This window comes from Salminus brasiliensis, chromosome 24, assembly GCF_030463535.1.
Source record: "Salminus brasiliensis chromosome 24, fSalBra1.hap2, whole genome shotgun sequence".
In the NCBI taxonomy this organism is placed as follows: Eukaryota; Metazoa; Chordata; class Actinopteri; order Characiformes; family Bryconidae; genus Salminus; species Salminus brasiliensis.
Window position 1 is genome coordinate 4,343,817 of NC_132901.1, and position 16,859 is coordinate 4,360,675.

The window sequence follows — 16,859 nt, forward strand, 5'->3', positions numbered from 1 at the left end:
ATTTAAACATGAGGAAAAAATGGAACTAAGGGCAAAAGGATCTCTCAAAAGAAACGAGAGAACTGTGAAGTTTCGGGGAAGGCAGACACTTCTGCCTTCCTCTGCTAAACGAGTGTATGTTTGCAAACATGCACACACACACAGACACAGGGAACTTGAGGAGAAACTTGGGGTTCACACAGAGGGAAACAAACTTAGGAGAAATACATGAAGGGGAGTGACACTCACTCAGCCTTCTGCTCGAGAAACTGACTGGTGCACACACACTCAACCAGAGGCAAAAGATCCAGCAGTGGGGCAACTGGATCTGAGTGCCTATATAGCCTACTGCCCAGGTGCAGTGAATTGGGCTCAATCACTGGCTGGCGTGACTCGGGGCCTCCCCCTGGTGGCAGGAGGTGGCCTTGCCCTAGAGCTACCCCTTACAGATTTTTTCCAAAGTCTGCAGTCCAACACTGCACTTAAGTTCTGGTCATGGATTTCCTGATTCTCCACAAAAACAAAACATTATCTCATTCATTGCTACTACTACTACTTTATGGTTTTTCAGTAGTGTACTCATCTCTTGACTTAGATTAAGATTCCACATGCATTCTCCTCTAATGCAAATTAATTGAACATCTGTTCTGCCTCTGCAGCAATTGAACAACGTAATGAGTTCTCCTGCACCCAGCCATTATCTTCGTCAAGCTTCGATACCACCTGAAAACAGGACTTCCTCTGGCACCACAATGGCCACAAGAATGTGCTTTCTCAGTCCTACTTGCACACACTAACACACACTGTCTACACCCCTCTTTAAGCACAGGCCTAGCAACACTACAAGTCTAGTTGTAGTCTACTACTACTACTTCTTCTTCAGTGGACCCCCCTCTATAAAATCAAAGCTTCAATTAAAGAGCCTGTTCAAAAATATGAATGAAGGTGAGCCACACGTCAGCACTGAGTTTGCAGCCTAAACTACACTGATCTAAAATCTGTTGTAGGGACTGTACAAAATATCAGTCTGGTATTCCCCATGTCTTCCCCGAAAATGTATGCATTACATCTCATTTGTATTAGAGAACATTGTTACAACCTTGTTTATGGTACAGGACATTGTCGCGTCTCTGTCTTCAGCATCTACATGGTGTTTTTCTGCCTATGATGTTAACATAGCACCTTTAACTTTCACTACTGACAAGATCCAAGTCAAAAGGGTTTCTCTTGTGGTTACTGAGCCAGTTTTCTGAATAAAGCTGGTGTTTCTAGGCACATTCAGGTCCAACTTCTGCTTTAGGGTCAAACTGCTTAACCACACATTTGCTAAACCAGTGTGTACATCAATCGGTTTAAGCTAATCCTAGCATGGCATGTTGCTTACAGCTTACAGCTAACAGCTTAAAGTAGAGTTCCCAACCATTTCCAGTCCAGTAACAACTTTTACTCTGCATACTGTTTTTAGAAAAAATAAAGTAATGACCTTTAATTATTCTGTCATCAATTCTGTGATTCATCTCTAATCTTCAGTATAAACACATTAATACAGTTCAGTAATATTTAGTCATGTTGTGTTTCTGTTTCTGATCTGTGTTGTCATCTACAAGACTGGGTTTCTCAGCACAATATTACCCAGTAATATTGTTTAATATTACTGGGTAATATTACCCAGTAATTTGGTTAATGACATTAAGGCAGCCTTACAGATCCAGCAGTATTACAAGAGTACTTCTCCTACTGCTGTGGAAACCCTTATAAAAGATAAAGCCTACTAACCTGAGTACTGACTGTGAGAAAAGTTTTGTCCACATTGTCAGTATTCCTGTGATAAAAGGAATTTAACAACTTCATAAGAATTATCACTGCTGTCCTGTATATGCATAAACATATGCATCATCTTCATTCTTCTCTAATGGATGTCTGAGTGATGTAGAAGTCTATATGACTGTCTTCAAGCTTTATAAGTGGCCATGTGTGTGCAGCAATACCACAAGTGTGTTTGGGTGTGGTGAAGTGCAAAATGTCACAGAGGAACTGTAGCTGCAGTGTATCTCTGCTCTTCACATGAAACAATCAAATTCAGTGTAGAGGTACAATGTGATCCTTAAGCCTTGACATTTAACCATGCCTCCACACAAGAATTGATAAAGAAATTTAATTTTAATTGGCACATACTGTTCCCTTCATTCTATATTCAGTAACTTACCGAAAGATATGTCTCCTGTGTAAGCCATAAATTATTATTTAAAAAAATTACAATTTCATTAAAGAACATGTAAGGTTTTAAACAATAGGGTCTTGCTCTCCCTTGATATAAATCTTATTATTATTCCACCCATTTACACACGTGGACAAAATTGTTGGTACCCCTCAGTTAATGAAAGAAAAACCCACAATGGTCACAGAAATAACTTGAATCTGACAAATTCTATGAAAATGAACAAATGAAAATCCGACATTGATTTTGAACCATGCTTCAACAGAGTCGAAAAAAAAAAAGATTAAAAAAATAAACTCATGAAACTGTAACTGTCAGTGAGACTTCTGCTCCTCTCAGCAGGTATTTTGGCCCACTCCTCATGAGCAAACTGCTCCAGTTGTCTCAGGTTTAAAGGGTGCCTTTTCCAGATGGCATGTTTCAGCTCCTTTCAAATATGCTTAATTGGATTTAGGTCAGGGCTCATAGAAGGTCACATAAGAATAGTCCAATGTCTTAGCCATTCTTAGGTGTTTCTAGCTGTGTGTTTTGGGTCATTATCCTGTTGCAAGACCCATGACCTGCGACTGAGACCAAGCTTTCTGACACTGGGCAGCACATTTCTCTCTAGAATCTCTTGTTAGATTTCATTGTACCCTGCACAGATTCAAGACACCCTGTGCCAGATGCAGCAAAGCAGCCCCAGAACATAACAGAGCCTCCTCCATGTTTCACAGAAGAGACAGTGTTCTTTTCTTGATATGCTTCATTTTCCCATCTGTGATTTGTCATAAATTGTCCTCCTGTGGCCATGTCCAGGGAGGTTGGCTACAGTCCCATGGATCTTAAATTTCTGAATAATATGTGCAACTGTTTGTAATCTCCTGAGACAACTCTTTCCTTTGCTTCCTCTGGTCCATGTTCAGTGTGGTACACACCATGTCCCCAAACAGCACATTGACTATCTGTAGCCCTATATATAGGCTGACTGACTGAATACAAGATTGTAGACACCTGTGATGCTAATTAGTGGACACAACTTGATTTAACATGTCCTTTTGGTCACATTATTCTCAGGGGTACCATCATTTTTGTCCATCATTTTTGAGTTATTTTTTGTAATTGAGTGAGTTTACTTTTAAATAATGATGTTGAAGCATGGTTCAAAATCAATGTCAGATTTTTATTTGTTCATTTTCATAGAATTTTTATTTATTATTACTTTTGTCTGATTCAAGTTATTTCTGTGACCATTGTGGGTTTTTCTTTCATTAACCGAGGGGTACCAACAATTTTGTCCATGTGGGTATACAGCTTATGGATAGTATTGGACAGGAAGCATCCAATAGAACAAAACTATGTCCAAAACACTCCCGAAGGAATGAATTGAAATTTGTCTATAAACTTTTAACCAACAATTCTAACTTCTGTACAAGCCATCTGTATACCTCTTACAATGGTGCTTAAGGGTGAATAAAGGAAACTTTATGAATTATATAAGACAACATTAGGAAAAAGAGATGCGGCTGCAAATACCAGAGTGGTCACACACCTGGGAAACTCCCTGAACCTGAGAGATATTTTGTGAGAGATTTATTCTGTTCTCAACAACAGAAATCCAGAGTAACTGGGAACCAGTGTTCTTGCTGGAGGGAGTGTGGATCTATGCAAATGGGCACAAATTTTGGGCATGCTGTCTGTTTACTGGGTTGGAATTAATATGAGTAACAAATTAAAAAATAAATGTAATAAATTTCTTCTGCAGTGATTAATATAGCCAGTTAATATAGGTCTTCATTGTCATGTTTTAAAATTTCTTAAAGAGCAGGGCTTTTATCCCTCTTGTACAGCTACTAAACACAAGTTCTGCTCTTAGATTTATCTCCAGACCTTCTATCTTGGGGAAAGCGAGGACACAGATGCAGTGAGCAAGTCCTAGGAGAAAGCTATGCTAGAAGCTAACCCTAGCAGACCCTTCTACAATCTCTTCAGCTGGCTAATGATTTCAACACGACTTGTAGAAATGTCAGGTCGCTGTGGCGAGGCCAGCAGGGAGTAACATACTGGTTGAGGCAGGCTGCATGTGCATGGTCAGGTCAGGAAATGCAGGGGTCAAAACATAGGCAGGCAGGTACATCATAGACAATCCCATACTCCAGTGGCTGAAAACAAGTAGAGTGTCAAGAACCAAGAAAACCAAAAAGCATCTCATGCGCCAGTTCAGGTGGTGTCACCAGAACTCCACAAAGAGCACTCCAAACAGAGGTGCTTTTGAAGAGTTGTAATCAGTCCCTTAATGAATAGTCTTGGGTCATTTTCCTTTTATTGTGATTTTGAATTAGTAAAAGCAACATTTAAGTGATAATATGTACAAATGGAGCAAATATGACAATAATATGCATTACCACAATAAAGATGAACATTTCCAGTAAAAGCATGTAAAGATGTGTCAAAAAAAGTGACATTATGCATAACCAATTATAGAACAGTACTGTAATGTTTTCACTCTGCCACCAGGGGGCAACCTTATTAGCAAGGCCACACATTGCTACACCAGACATTGCTAAACCAGAACCAGAATCTAGTGTGGTAGAGAGCGGTTTGGGAGTCTAGGTGTATGACGTCTTGAACATTTTATCATTTTAATCGAAGGTTCTAAACCGCTCACTTAAAACCTTTTCTCACAGATCCACCGTTTTGTAATAGAGCAAGGAACATCATTCCATTTCTTTGGAAAACCCAGAATTTCAGCACAGTCCTCATTATTCGAATTATTTGGTTCTCCCTCATCCCAGTACCTGAAACCCAGAGAATCTTAATTAGTGTCTAATCTGTGTTGAGCCTTCAGTTCCTCACCTTTAATCCAAACTTCTTAATCCTACAGTGAATTGTTAGACTCAGTATTTCATAAGTAAACTCCAATAAATGATATCATCTAATATGTCATTATCTATCTATGGAAGCTACAGAAGATCATAGTGATCATCTGCTAAAAGCTACAGAAGATCATAGTGATCATCTGCTGGAAGCTGCAAAGGATCATAGTGATCATCTGCTGGAAGCTGCAGAGGATCATAGTGATCATCTGCTGGAAGCTGCAAAGGATCATAGTGATCATCTACTGGAAGCTGCAGTGGTAAAATGCACAAAGGATGTTCTACTGTTACTGGTTCTGTTGTTTTTTTTGAAGGTGGTGAGATAAATCTTTAATTAATATCCAGTTAATGTTTTTTCTTACGCAGTGGTCAGTGTTGTGCCGTCCACCCATTTCCAGTACCCCTCACTTTCACTATCAGTCAGACCAATCCAAGCCCTGTTGTCACCCAGTTTGTTAATGATGTAGTCCTGCCAATGTAATCACAAAAAGATAGATGAATAATTCTCTCTCTCTCTCTCTCTCTCTCTCTCTCTCTCTCTCTCTCTTTCTCTCTCTCTTTCTCACCTGTTCCTCTCTGCTGTTGATGATCACCAGGTCACCTCCTCTGTATATGCAGTCCTGTCTGCTCTCACTCCAGGTTCTCTCCACAGTAGAGATGTAGTAATAATTGTTGTCAAAACACTTCCAATCCTGCAGATCTGCCTTCACTGCTAATTGAAAGCACACACACAGTCCTTATTTTGCTACAAATACTTACAAAATGTAATTCCACTAAAAAACAGCTACTTCCAGCTAGCCTCCCTATGGAACTCCAGTACTTCTAGTATTTCTTTAATGACAGTTATTGATGGAGGTATCAATCCTAGTAGGCACACTAGTGGTGCAACTGGATTTCACTTTTCAACTATTCAGAGCCCAGTGTCCCCAAAGCATCTTAGTGTAAAGTTCACCTTAATTGGTTCATAGAATTATCAGTGTACTTCCAGCTCAACCCCCTAAAAATCATCTGACCCAGAGTGTGTGTTTTTGGAACTAACCTCTCTCATTCTGGAGCTGCTGCACGACACTGTTGTAACTGGCCTTTAACTGATCCCTTTCCTTTGTCACGTCCACATATCTGGTCTGTAACTGGTCTCTCTCTTTAGTCAAGTTAGCAAAACTGGTCTGTAACTGGTCTCTATCCTTAGTCAAGGAGGTGTAACTGGTCTGTAACTGGTCTCTCTCTGCAGTCAGGTTGGTGTTACTGGTCTGTAACTGGTCTCTCTCTGCAGTCAGGTTGGTGTAACTGGTGTGTAACTGGTCTCTCTCTTTAGTCAGGTTGGTGTAACTGGTGTGTAACTGGTCTCTCTCTACAGTCAGGTTGGTGTAACTGGTGTGTAACTGGTCTCTCTCTTTAGTCAGGTTGGTGTAACTGGTGTGTAACTGGTCTCTCTCTACAGTCAGGTTGGTGTAACTGGTGTGTAACTGGTCTCTCTCTTTAGTCAGGTTGGTGTAACTGGTCTGTAACTGGTCTCTCTCTACAGTCAGGTTGGTGTAACTGGTCTGTAACTGGTCTCTCTCTGCAGTCAGGTTGTTGAACGTGATGCACAGCAGTGTGATGGCAGTCAGCAGGAGAACACACAGCAGCCCCAGACACACTGCAGCCAGTGTGCAGCATTTGTTCCCTGCAGAGCTTCTTCCTGATAATAGAAACAGACATGTTCAAGTGAATGGATTAGCTGGATTAGCAGATGCTGAACTAAGAGGAGTGACGTGGGCTACAGAAGTAGCATCCAGAAAAATGAAACAGAACACGTCTATGGATAATAACAGACTTTAGATTCCTAAGAAGGGCAAAAACTGGACCAGGCCTTCATATTCACACCAAGCACCACAGGTAGCATAGTGGAACATTTTTCAGTGCTTCGTTCAATTCAATTATAAGATATTTATATAAAGTTTGTGAATTCATTCAGTTGTTCTGATACTACATGGAACCTTTGCCTTTTCTAAAGAACCTCTCAAAAAAACCTTTTTTTAAGGTTGTAGAGAACAGATTCCATATAATGAAAATTCACATTATAAGAATGGTGAAAAAAAAACTTCCCTCAAACATCATAACCAAGAACCTCCTAAAAACGTGTTGCTTTGGCTTACTGATATTGAAGCCACCCTATAGCTCGAGCAGTATTACTACAGTACTTCTTTTACTACTGCTGTGAAACCCCCTACACAAATAAAATAAGGCCTACTAACCTGTGTACTGAGGATCTGCTGAACATTTGAGAGAAGGATTGTCCACATTGTCAGTATTCCTGAGATGATCACGGTCGTTCTTGTCCTCATTCGCATTGACATCTTCATAAGAATGACCACTGCTATCTGAATCACATCTGCTGTCTGCAAACTGTCCTGTATTTGCATAAATGTCCTCCATCATCTCCATTCTGTTCTGATGGATGTCTAAGTGATATAGTAGTCTATATGACCGTCTTCACGTTGTATAAGTGACCCTGTGTGTGTGTGTGTGTGTGTGTTGGGGGGGGGGGGTGATATCACAAGTATGCTTGGGTGTGGTGATGTGCAAAATGTCAGGAAGTCACAGAAGAATCGTTGCTGTAGAGTTTCTCTGCTCTTCACGTTCTCTACATTGTTAATGTGGTTTTGATCACATGAACAATAAAACTCAATGTAGAGGTACAAGATGGCTCTTAAGCCAGGAATGTGGGGTCTATATACCAAAATTGATTCATAAAACAATTATGCTACTATGGACCCTACCTAAAGAGAAGGTACAGGGCGAACTCAGTAATCCGTTGGGCTGTTCAGAAGAGTTCAGGCCGGCTTGTGAGGAGGTTCTGAAGCCTGCCAGTAGAAGACGAGTGGATGGAGAAATGGGAGCTGGCACAGGTCAGATGATGGAAAAGAGAGAGCGACTGCATGTGAAGGGTTGCCACACAGCTCGCCGGATGATGAGGAATGGGGAGGGATGATGAGGAGTAGGGTTGGGATGCTGAAGTGAAAGGAAGCACAGTTGAAGAAGAGAAAGAGCATTTACATTTAAGGCATTTAGCTGACGCTCTTACCCAGAGCGACTTATAAGGTTACTCACATTACAGAGGAGGGGCAATGCAGTGTTAGGAGTCTTGCCCAAGGACGCTTATTAGTGTAGCACAGCACAGTCACTCAGCCTGGGAATCAAACCCTGGTCTCCCACATGGTGTAATAGCCCACTGGCAGGTAGTGGGGTTATCTGTTGTGCCACACCAGCCACCAAGAGCAGCGGGCATGGAGGTAGAGGGGCAGGCAAGAGAAAAGAGGGCGAGGAAAGCAGAGCAGAGACGTGAGGAGACAGACAAGATAAGACTGAAGGCTGGTCAGGAGTAGGACGTTAGGCGTCTGGCATCTGGGAAGCAGGATCTGCCAAGAGGGAGAAAGGAGTGGTAGCTGCATTTTAATCCCATGCAAGAGGGGCAGGGGCAGCCCGATCTTGGTGGCCGGTCTCAATTCAGGAACTCAACTCGGGGTATAAAAATGGTCTCATAATTTCACACTAGAAATTACGACTTGAAAGGGTGTTCATGTGCTACTTTCAAGTTGGGAACTCAATTTACCATAATTCCAATAACATGTGAACGCAGCATTGATGTCTATGGTTTTGGGCCTTAATACTGATGTGCCCCTGTTTTGATACCTATCTACTAGGGCTTTTCTTGGTTCCAAGTAAAAAGACAAGTCACCAAGTGCTGCCTGCCAATAAATCCCCCACTGTGGACGTATTTATAGCAATTGTCAGCTATATACACTCTTTTTTACACATTGGATTAGATAACTTACGCTCTTCACTCTACATAAAAAAAAATACAAGGGGGACACATCTTGGAAGAAATGGCTTTTATGTCCATAACATGGACACACATTAGGGGATCCCTCCCACCCTGATCAGCTCAGACAGTGTTACTGTACATTATCACTCATCTTTTGAGATGCACTGCAACTGGTCTATGCAAATGTCCTTCATGGTTCAATTAATAAACAGACATCATGGTAGATACTGAAGCTCGCTGCAGATCTGTCAGAGCATGTGAGATCACGTGTATCACGAGTGTAGGTGACGTGATACATGTGCAAAAGCTGCTAGAGTGCTCCAATGTAAGTCTTCACCCAGAGGTCGTGAAGCTTTCTATGTCCACCATGGTTGACTTTAGATTCCTAAGAAGGGCAAAAACTGGACCAGGCCTTCGTATTCACACCAAGCAAAACAGGTTGCAGAGTCATAGTGGAACATTTTCAGTGCTTCATTCAATTCAATTATAAGATATTTATATAAAGTGTTTAAATTTGTGAATTCATTTAGTTGTCCTGATACTACATGGGACCTTTGCCTTTTCTAAAGAACCTCTGAAGAGCCCTTTTTTAAGGTTGTAGAGAACAGATTCCATATAATGAAAATTAAATGGCTTACTGATATTGAAGCCTCCCTATAGCTCAAGCAGTATTACTACAGTACTTCTTTTACTACTGCTGTGAAACCCCCTACACAAATAAAATAAGGCCTACTAACCTGTGTACTGAGGATCTGCTGAACATTTGAGAGAAGGATTGTCCACATTGTCAGTATTCCTGAGATGATCAGGGTCGTTCTTGTCCTCATTTGCATTGACATCTTCATAGGAATGACCACTGCTATCTGAATCATATCTGCTGTCTGCAAACTGTCCTGTATTTGCATAAATGTCCTCCATCATCTCCGTTCTGCTCTGATGGATGTCTAAGTGATATAGTAGTCTATATGATCGTCTTCACATTGTATAAGCGACCCTGTGTGTGTGTGGGGGGGGGGTGATATCACAAGTATGCTTGGGTGTGGTGATGTGCAAAATGTCAGGAAGTCACAGAAGAATCGTTGCTGTACAGTTTCTCTGCTCTTCACGTTCTCTACATTGTTAATATGGTTTTGATCACAACAACAATAAACCTCAGTCTAGAGGTATCACGAGTGTAGGTGATGTGATACATGTGCAGAAGCTGCTAGAGTGCTCCTATGTAAGTCTTCACCCAGAGGTCGTGAAGCTTTCTATGTCCACCATGGTTGAGGTGGCTCAGCAGCAGCACCCTCTGATACAGTAAGGAATTCCTATTGGATTTTATGATGGAGAGCTTTCCGGGCCCTACTGCAGAAAAGCAGACCCAAACCATGACATTTTCACCTCCATGCTTCACAGTTAATATGGGTTCTTGGGCTCAAATGCTAGTTCTAGTCATCTGTTACTGTGTCCAAATTCTCCAATTCTTTGGAGAACTTTAGTCTTGCTCTGGTGTTTCCTCTTTGCGCACCTCCCATGAAAATCAAAAACTGTGGTCTATTTCTGTGGCAAGAGCTACCTATAGATTGTTGAAGACTTCTTTGTGCTTTTTTTCTGGTCTGCTGTTGGACTGAACCTGCTAGGACAGCCTGAACTGACCATGTTGGCAGTTGTTGCATGTGTAAATAATTTAGTAGACAGTGGAACGGCTGATTTCTAAGTGCTCTGAGATCTTTTTAAATCACTTTCCAGACTCATCTGCATCAACAATCTTCTTCTGAAGGCCCTAGAAAGCTCTTTCATTCAATTTTATCAATCAAGAGCAAACCCGACTAAATATCTGAGGTTTAAATAAGACAGGCTCCTCCAGAATCCTCTCTAACCATGTTCTAATTATCTGAAGAAGACTTGCTGCACTTGACTCTTACTCTAATTGTAGGCATCTAAAGTAGTAATAAATGTGGGGGTGTCATACAGACGTCCAGAGTGCTCTGTTCCAACACTGAAGTCTCTTCCTTTTTGGATTGATTCGCCTGGTGAGAGTAGATGTGATTATTGGAGTATGTTACCAGTGCCCTCTAGTGATTTTTGGAGGTCACCAGTGCCCTCTAGTGGATCACTGTGGTGGGATAGCTGTGGTCTATTTACTGTTAATAACCAATACCAGTTTAAATTAATATGAGTAACAAATAAAATATATGTATTTTTATTGCAGTGATTAATATAGCCTTGAGTTTGGTCTTCACTGTCATCTTTTGAAAGTTCTCAAACAGCAGTTTTTTGCATCTCTCTTCTAGTTTTCTATAGCTTGATTTGTTTTCAGACTAATTACGACCTCCTTCATTTCCACCAACATGAACAGCTCCTAAACACAAATTCAGCTTTAAGAATCACCTCCAGACCTTTTATCTCGAGGAAAGCGAGGAAGTGTGTGCAGTGAGTCTCGCTAAAAGCTAGCCCTAGCAAACCCTCCTACAATCTCTTCAGCTAGCTTACAGCACACCATGCCGACTGGACACTGTGTGAACCCAGAGAAGACAGTAACACTGTGCAGACAACAGCAGGGTGCTACTGAGTACTGACAATGCCTGGGCTCTTTATTGTGATTTTGGAGCTGTTAACGATGAAATTACACACAATCCTGTGTAAAATATTAAAGACATGTTTGATCTGAACTTTAATCAGGTTGGAAATCAGGAAATCAAGTTAGTTTTTTTTTCAGCACCGGGGTACCCAAACTTTTGACGTTTGCATGCCACTGTTAAAAACATTGCAAATAATTTACACTGAATTCCATATAAAGCAACATTGCAATTAATCATTTGTACAAATTCAGTAAATAAGAAAATAATAAGCAGGAACACAAGAAAAATGAAGATTTAAAGATGTGTAAAAGTGACATTATGAAGAACAGATCATAGAACAGTCCTGCAGAGTTTTCACGCTGCCACCAGGGGGCAGTCATACCTTTTTAGCAAGGCCACACAATGTCAGCAGTTCAACTGTGCTGGAGTTTCCCAGTTTAGCTTATTAGATCCTTCAAAACCACATCTAAACATTCCAGAGCTCATCATTCCTAGAGCTCTGAGCACTGCTAAGAGAGGTGTGTGGAACAGGAAGTGCTGAGTTTACATGCAACAGTACTGAATGCACATGAGCAGATTTCCTCTAAGCTTCTCTGATGGACACCTTAAAATTCTCAGATGTTGATAGGGTGATGGGACCTTTCTCTGTAGCACCGCCCAGCCTCAGACTGTGTCCCAAACCCCTCACTTCTATACTTACTACAGTAAAGACTGTATAGAATCTAGTGTGGAAGTGAGCGGATTGGGACACAGCCTAAGTCTTTGTGCACTGCTAGACAAAAGGATAAGGAATGCACGACTCAAATCCTCTATACTATAATTAGCTTATTAGCTATAATAATCTTTTTTCACAGATCCACCGCACCTTTTTAGAGCATGTCATGTCATTCCAGGTCTTTGGAGCACCCATAATCTCAGCACAGTCCTCACTGTTCTTCTCATCATTTGGTTCTTCTTTATCCCAGTACCTGAAACCCAGAGAATTAGTAATCATGGTGATCATCTGCTGGAAGCTGCAGAGGATCATAGTGATCATCTGCTGAAAGCTGAGAGGATCATAATGATCATCTGCTGGAAACTGCAGAAGATCATAGTGATCATCTGCTGGAAGCTGCAGTGTTAAAATGCCCATTTCCAGACTCCTTCTCTTTCCATATCCGTCAGACCAATCCAAGCCCTTTTGTTGCCCAGATTGAGATTGTTAATTATGAAGTCCTGCATGTAATCACAAAAAGATAGAGATGAATAATGGTGGTTCCAGTTCTCTCTCTCTCTCTCTCTCTCTCTCTCTCTCTCTCTCTCTTTCTCTCTCTCTCTCTCTCACCTGTTCCTCTCTGCTGTTGATAATCACCAGGTCTGCTCCTCTGTTTCTGCAGTCCGCTCTGCTCTCACTCCAGGTTTTTTCCACATTAGAGATGTAGTAAAGACCGCAGCTGAAAAATTTCCAGCCCATCTTCTTGGCTGTCACTATACATTTCACACACAGAACAACACAGCCATTACCCAACTGTACAGCCTGACAGCCATTTCCACAGTCCTGTCACGTCCTCTCTACCAGACCGCCTGTGCTCACTCTCAGCACATATAGGAGACCTGATTCAGTCATGCAGGTTGGATCTCTACATGTTCTCAAACATCTGAAACCGGAGCCCAAACTTAGCTTAAGCACATGTATACACAGGGGCAGTGGCGACTCAGCGGTTAGAGCACCGGGATATCGATAACAGGGTTGTGGGTTCATTTCCCAGGCTCGGCAAGCTGCCACTGTTGGGCCCTTGAGCAAGGCCCTTTACCCTCTCTGCTCCCCGGGCGCTGGAGTTGGCTGCCCACCGCTCTGGGTGTGTGTGTGTGTGTGTGTGTGTGAGTGTGTGTTCACTACCACAGATGGGTTAAATGCGGAGGACCCATTTCGTGTACAGTGTACAATGACAAATATGTGCACCTTTACCTTTGCACAGGTAGCACCTCTAGTCAGTCTAGTCTAGTCAGATCTAGTCAATGCTTTCTCAGCAGGGTTTCAATGTCTGCTTACCTAATTGAGAAAGTTTCCTCTGAAGCTCGTCTCTTTCCCTGACCACATTTGTGTAGCTGGTCTTCAAGTACTTATTATCTACAGTCAGGCGGGTGTAACTGGTCTGTAACTGGTCTCTCTCTGCAGTCAGGCTGGTGTAACTGGTCTGTAATTGGTCTCTCTCTTCAGTCAGGCTGGTGTAACTGGTCTGTAATTGGTCTCTCTCTTCAGTCAGGCCGGTGTAACTGGTCTGTAATTGGTCTCTCTCTTCAGTCAGGCTGGTGTAACTGGTCTGTAACTGGTCTCTCTCTGCAGTCATGCTGTTGTAACTGGTGTGTAACTGGTCTCTCTCTGCAGTCAGGTTGTTGAACCCGATCCACAGCAGTGTGATGATAGTCAGCAGGAGAACATACAGCAGCCCCAGACACACTGCAGCCAGTCTGTAGCGTCTGTTCCCTGCAGAGCTTCTTCCTGATAACAGAAACAGACATCTTCCAGTGAATGGACTAGATTTTCAGATGCTAAGCTAAGAGGAGTAATGTGAGCTACTCCTGAACTATCAGTCAGAACTGACTCTGTACATGCTTGTTAGAAAGTTTGCTCCACTACCATCAGCGTCACGGCCACGTCAGGATGATGTACACCATCCATCCAGCAGAACAAGGTGGCTGCAGAGACGCTCCATTTCCTGAGTGAGACACTATAGTTGCTCTCCTCATTCTGTGCTAGATGAATACTGATTTACAATGAGTCCACATCAGCCAAATGCTCCAACCACAGTCCCATTTGTTTAAAGCTCTTCAGTTCTGATGTAAGTTCTCATAAGGCTCACAGCTTTTACTGCAGATGTGATGTCACATTTGTACCCTAATGGTATCACAGGGTGGTCATTATCAGGCTTTCAAAAAAAGAGGAGACTAGGGACACAGGTTAGGATGTTGTGCCAGGGGGCTTCATGTAGGCCTAAGTTGTAGGCTATGATGATAGCTGTGATAATGAACATTGATAGCCAGTGGTGGCTCAGTGGTTAGAGTTCTGGGTTATTGATGACAGGGCTGTATGTTCGACACCCAAGGTCACTAAGCTGCTACTGTTGGGCCCTTAAGCAAGACTCTTAATCCTCTCTGCTTCCGTCTCTGGTTAGGAGGTAGAGGTCATAATTAGTCACCCCCCACTGCAAATTAGGTGTTTAGTACTCAGTAGAGCACCCTTCTGCTGTTATGACCTCCTGCATGATGCATAGTCAGACACTAGCTTCTGACAGCAATCCTGAGGAAACTCTGGCCTCTAGCTCACTAATAGTCTTGAGTTTGCCTCTGATTCCACCAACGATTTTCTATGGGATTCAAATCAGGCGACTGTGACCACTGCAGAATCTTCCAGGACTACTTCTGAAACCAGACCTTAGTGGACTTAGGTATGCATGGGATCATTGTCCTTTTGGAAGGTCCAATGATGCCCAAGTTTTAGATTCCTCACAGAAGTCATGATGTTTTCTCCTAGGACTTCCAGATACTTACCCACCACACTCTAAGGGTTGCACAGACTGTTTAACTAGGAAAAACTAGGACATCCACTAGTCGCCGCAGTGAGGAGCTGCCTGGCTAGTTGAAAGGAGTAAAAAACAGTAACTTAGAATGCATGCTTCTGTGAAACACTGTGCAAACTTAGACCGGACGTTCTTTAGGGAGGAAGTCAGCTGCACACCATCTCAAAATGAAGCATCCAGCATTAACTGCTAGCTGCTTGTGTTCCACGGTCCACAGATATACGGAAAAAGATTCTGCATAATTCACGTTTCTCAGCCAAGCTACGTTTAAGTCCTCACCCCATAATTTACATACACTCAGTCCACTAAAAAAAAGTCTAGGTTGCTAGCCGACCAGGAAGTTAGAGCTGCGAGAGCACATTGAAGGGAACACTAAGAGAACACTGAGGACGGGGGACGCTCTGAATGCTCTCACCTCATCTAGCCTGATCTAGCTGATCTAGCCATGCCTCTAGCCAGGCTAATTTTCTGCATGTTAAAAAAACATGTTTAAAAAAAACCCACCACGTTTCCTTTAATGCTAATCATCCCCATGTCCGTACTTCTCAGTGGCTCAAAGACATTTGCTGTCAGCCGTCCATGTCATCCACACCTAAATCCACCACCGTTTACAGATCACTGATCTTCTACGTTAGTGCAGTTTACAATATATATATATATATATATATGGGTCACATGACCCATGACCCATGAGAGCCTTGAAAACATGTATTATGGTAAATTCATCACAAGCACAGTCCAAGCAGCACTACATGTCTACCACTAGTACCGCTGTAAAAAAAAAAACTCCCCTATAAAGATAAGGCCTACTAACCAAAGATAAGGTCTACTAACCAAAGATAAGGCCTACTGACCTGAGTATTGAGGATCTGCTGAACGTGTGAGATAGGGGTAGTCCACTTCCTCAGTATTCCTCTGATGATCAGGGTCGTTCTGTGTATTGTCCTCATTCCCATAAACATCTTCATAGGAATGATCACTGCTGTCTGAATCACATCTGCCGTCTGCAAACGGTCCTGAATTTGTATAAATGTTCTGAATCATCTCCATTCTGCTCTGATGGATGTCTGAGAGATGTTTGTGTGAGTTATAGGGAGAGGGCAGGAAGTCACTGTGTGCTCTGTGGTCTGTGTGATCTAAAAAGACAATGCTTGTGTTGTTTGTAAAACTAGTCAAACTGTTAAGCTACATACTCTTGTATGTATAGGAGTGAGACAACAGCTGCACTCCAAAGTCGCACTTCTGCATTTCTCGGATGAAGGATTTCTCAAAAGCAGGATCCTTCATATACAGCCCAGAAATGCAGCCTACGGAAACTACTAAGAAGGAGTTTACAAAGCACAGTCTTACTGAGGACCCGGCATACCTGGGTTGCAGCCTAGGCTTTAGAACGCACCAGCAGAGAACATCCCACTGTTTATAAATGTTTTGAAAATTGAGAGGCATTGCGGTGAAGATTTGATTGCATTCAATGACGAGCATTCGTGAGGTCATTCGTGAGAATGTTGTATGATTTTTAAAGCCTTCTTCTGGATGATCAAAGTATTGGATGAAACACCAACTGTCATTCCAGATGATTCCAGATGTAATGCTGGTGTGTGTGTGTTTGTGTGTGTGTGTGTGTGTGTGTGTGGGGGGGGGGAGGTGGGGTGGGTAGAAGGGGTGTCCACAAACATTTGGACAAGTAGTGTAGATGTCTAAGTAACGTCTGTGTGACGCTCTTGTACTTGAAACTAAACTGTGTGCAGGGGTCAGGAAGCTGCTGCATGTACTGTGGTTTTGTACTGTGGTTTAGACGACTGGATCTTATCTAAGCAAATGTGTGTAGAGGAGGTGTTAGACACCAGCGCTCACCACAAACTAAAACTCTGAGCC

The 16,859-nt window shown here is 42.3% G+C and overlaps 1 protein-coding gene across 1 annotated transcript in view; it reads right to left on the reverse strand.

Moving 5' to 3' along the window:
* The window catches only part of LOC140546338 (macrophage mannose receptor 1-like), a 69,624-nt gene extending 62,145 nt beyond the window's left edge, over positions 1 to 7,479 (reverse strand). The window contains exons 1-5 of the mRNA XM_072669527.1: positions 7,290 to 7,479; positions 6,092 to 6,733; positions 5,619 to 5,764; positions 5,415 to 5,521; positions 4,862 to 4,974 (exon numbers count right to left, since the gene is read on the reverse strand). Coding sequence (XP_072525628.1) covers positions 4,862 to 4,974; positions 5,415 to 5,521; positions 5,619 to 5,764; positions 6,092 to 6,733; positions 7,290 to 7,479 — 1,198 coding nt within the window. The remainder of the gene's footprint in view (positions 1 to 4,861; positions 4,975 to 5,414; positions 5,522 to 5,618; positions 5,765 to 6,091; positions 6,734 to 7,289) is intronic.
* Positions 7,480 to 16,859: the final 9,380 nt, after the last annotated feature.